At 47.2% G+C, this 2,545-nt stretch overlaps 1 protein-coding gene across 1 annotated transcript; it reads left to right on the top strand.

Annotated features, from left to right (window-relative positions):
• On the top strand, positions 1-693 carry LOC112006724 (uncharacterized). The gene has a single exon (XM_024039037.2). It carries the CDS (start codon positions 1-3, stop codon positions 691-693), a length of 693 nt encoding a protein of 230 aa, XP_023894805.2.
• The last annotated feature ends 1,852 nt before the right edge of the window (positions 694-2,545 follow it).

The following is a 2,545-nucleotide window of genomic DNA, read 5'->3' as shown; positions in this document are numbered from 1 at the left end:
ATGAGGCGCATCGAAGAATACAAATGGCTGGAAGACGACCGGCTGCAAAGCAAAGGTAAAGCGCCTGCGATAAATCATCATCGGCAGAATAGCTACCCACCCAAGATCCGGGGGAACTTGAGGATTCAGGAACCAGAAGCACAGGTAGGGGAGGTAAATGTAACGTTTAAGGAGCCAATGCATAGGATTGTAGACAAGATTAAGCATGAGCCGTACTTTAGGTGGCCGAACAAGATGGGAGGCGACCTGTCCAGGAAGAATCAGAATTTGTACTGCACTTACCACAAGGATAAGGGCCATACCATCGAACAATGCCGGCTGTTGAGAGATCATATCGGGCAGCTGGCTAAGGCTAGGCATTTAAAGGAGTTTGTGATAGATGCAGGGGATCGAGGAATACGGCAAGACGCTCCACAGAGGGGGAATCCCCTCCCACCCCTTCTTGGGGTAATTGAAGTTATCCATGCTGCTTCGAATGGCCTTATTGCGGTAGGGAGGAAAGAAGTGTTGACTGTGGTATTAGTGGAAGGAAGCTCGGACGTGCTGCCTCCCAAAAAGAAGATGAAACCCACTCGGGAGCCGATCACTTTCGACGAGATCGATTTCGAAGGAACGATTCAGCCGCATGACGTCGCATTGATAGTCGCGGCCCGGGTAGGCGGCTTCATAGTAAAGAGAATAATGATAAACTAGGAAAGCGGGCTGACGTTATGCATCCAGACCTATTCAAGGGGCTCAGATTGAGGAACAAGGACCTTTCAAAGTATAGTACGCCCTTGGTTGAGTTCGACGGTAAAGTGCTAGTTCCTGAGGGGCAGATTTCTCTGCCCGTGAATATAGAAGGTAAAGAGATAGTGGTAACATTCATAGTGGTTGCTTCGTTCTCCCTATACACGGCAATACTAGGAAGGCCGTGGATCCATGTCATTGGGGCTGTCCCATCCACTCTGCACGTAAAAGTCAAGTTCCCCACTGATCAAGGTATCACTGTGGTACGAGGAAGCCAGTAGGCGGCCAAACAATGCTTAGTCGCCATAGTCAATTGGAAGAAAGAGCAAACTGACTAGAAGGAGCAGGGCCGAGCAGGAATGCCCGTCACTGGGCATCCCTTTATAGTAATTACAGAATTCGCAAGAGAAGAAGGGGGCTAGGTGTGCCGAGAAGATGGTGAAGGTAAAGGTATTGCCAGATGTAGACAAGTACTTCCAGATAGGAGAAGGCATGAAGGACCAAGATAAGGTAGAAATGTTATTACTCCTCGTACGGAATGTGGACGTGTTCGCTTGGAGTCCATATGAGGTGCCCGGAGTGGATCCAGAATTTATCGTTCATAGACTCAGCGTAGACCCCACGTTCCTTCTTAAGAAGTAGAGGCCGAGAAGATTAGCCAAGGAACATGTTGAAGCAGTAAGAACAAAAGTCCAAAGGTTGAAAGAGGCTGGGGCGATAAGGAAAATTTACTTCCCGGAATGGTTAGCAAATACCGTGGTAGTGAAGAAGAAAAATGACAAGTGAAGGGTCTGCGTGGATTTCACAGATTTGAAATGAGCATGCTCGAAAGACCCGTTTTCCATGCCGAAGATTGACCAGTTAGTAAATGCCACGTACGGGCATGCAAGGATGAGCTTTTTGGACATCTTTTAGGGGTATCACCAGATTACCTTGGCTTCCGTGGACCAGGAGAAGACCGCGTTCATATCTTCGGTTGCTAACTATCATTATACTGTAATGCCCTTTGGGTTGAAAAACGCTGAGGCCACCTATCAGCGGATGATGGCGAGGATGTTCCAAGATAAGATATGACGAACGATTGAAGTGTACATTGACGACATGGTGGTGAAAAGAAAGCAGGAGGTACAATATGTAGAGGACCTCCGAGGGGTGTTTGAGGTACTTCGACAACATAAGTTACGCCTAAATGCCGAGAAGTGTGCTTTTGGAGTGGGGGCCAGTAAATTTTTGGGATATTTGATCACTAGCTAAGGAATAGAAGTCAACCCGGATCAGATAGAGGCTGTGAAGCGTCTCAAACCACCAAGCAATCCGAAGAAAGTACAAGTATTAACAAGGATGCTAGCCGCCCTTAACCGGTTTATCTCCAAATTCGCCGATCGCTGCCGACCTTTCTATCAGCTTCTAAAGAAATGGAAAAGGTTTCAATGGGACGAAGAGTGTGATAAGGCTTTTTGGGATTTGAAAGAGTATTTAATGCAGGCACCCATGTTGACAGCCCTGGAGCCCGGGGAGGACTTACTCATGTACCTGTCTGTGTCTGATCACGCTGTAAGTGTCTTACTACTCAATGACCGAGGAAGTCAGCAGCCAGTGTATTATATTAGTAAGACTTTAGCAGATGCCAAGACAAGTTACTTACCTTTGGAAAAGTTGGTGCTAGCTCTGATACATGCCACGAGAAAGTTGCCGCATTATTTTCAAGCTCATACTGTATATGTCCTGATAGAGTATCCCCTGCAATCATTGTTGAGGAGATCAGACTTCACAGGCTGGATAGCCAAATGGGGGACTTGGGTGGGTTCCTTTGACA

Source organism: Quercus suber, unplaced genomic scaffold, assembly GCF_002906115.3.
Source record: "Quercus suber isolate HL8 unplaced genomic scaffold, Cork oak 2.0 scaffold_689, whole genome shotgun sequence".
Lineage (NCBI taxonomy): Eukaryota > Viridiplantae > Streptophyta > Magnoliopsida > Fagales > Fagaceae > Quercus > Quercus suber.
This window is presented reverse-complemented; position numbering and strand designations above follow the sequence as displayed.

What these genes read in the sequence shown, in the direction of transcription:
- LOC112006724 (XM_024039037.2), top strand. Translation starts at nt 1, where the DNA reads ATGAGGCGCATCGAAGAATACAAATGGCTGGAAGACGACCGGCTGCAA.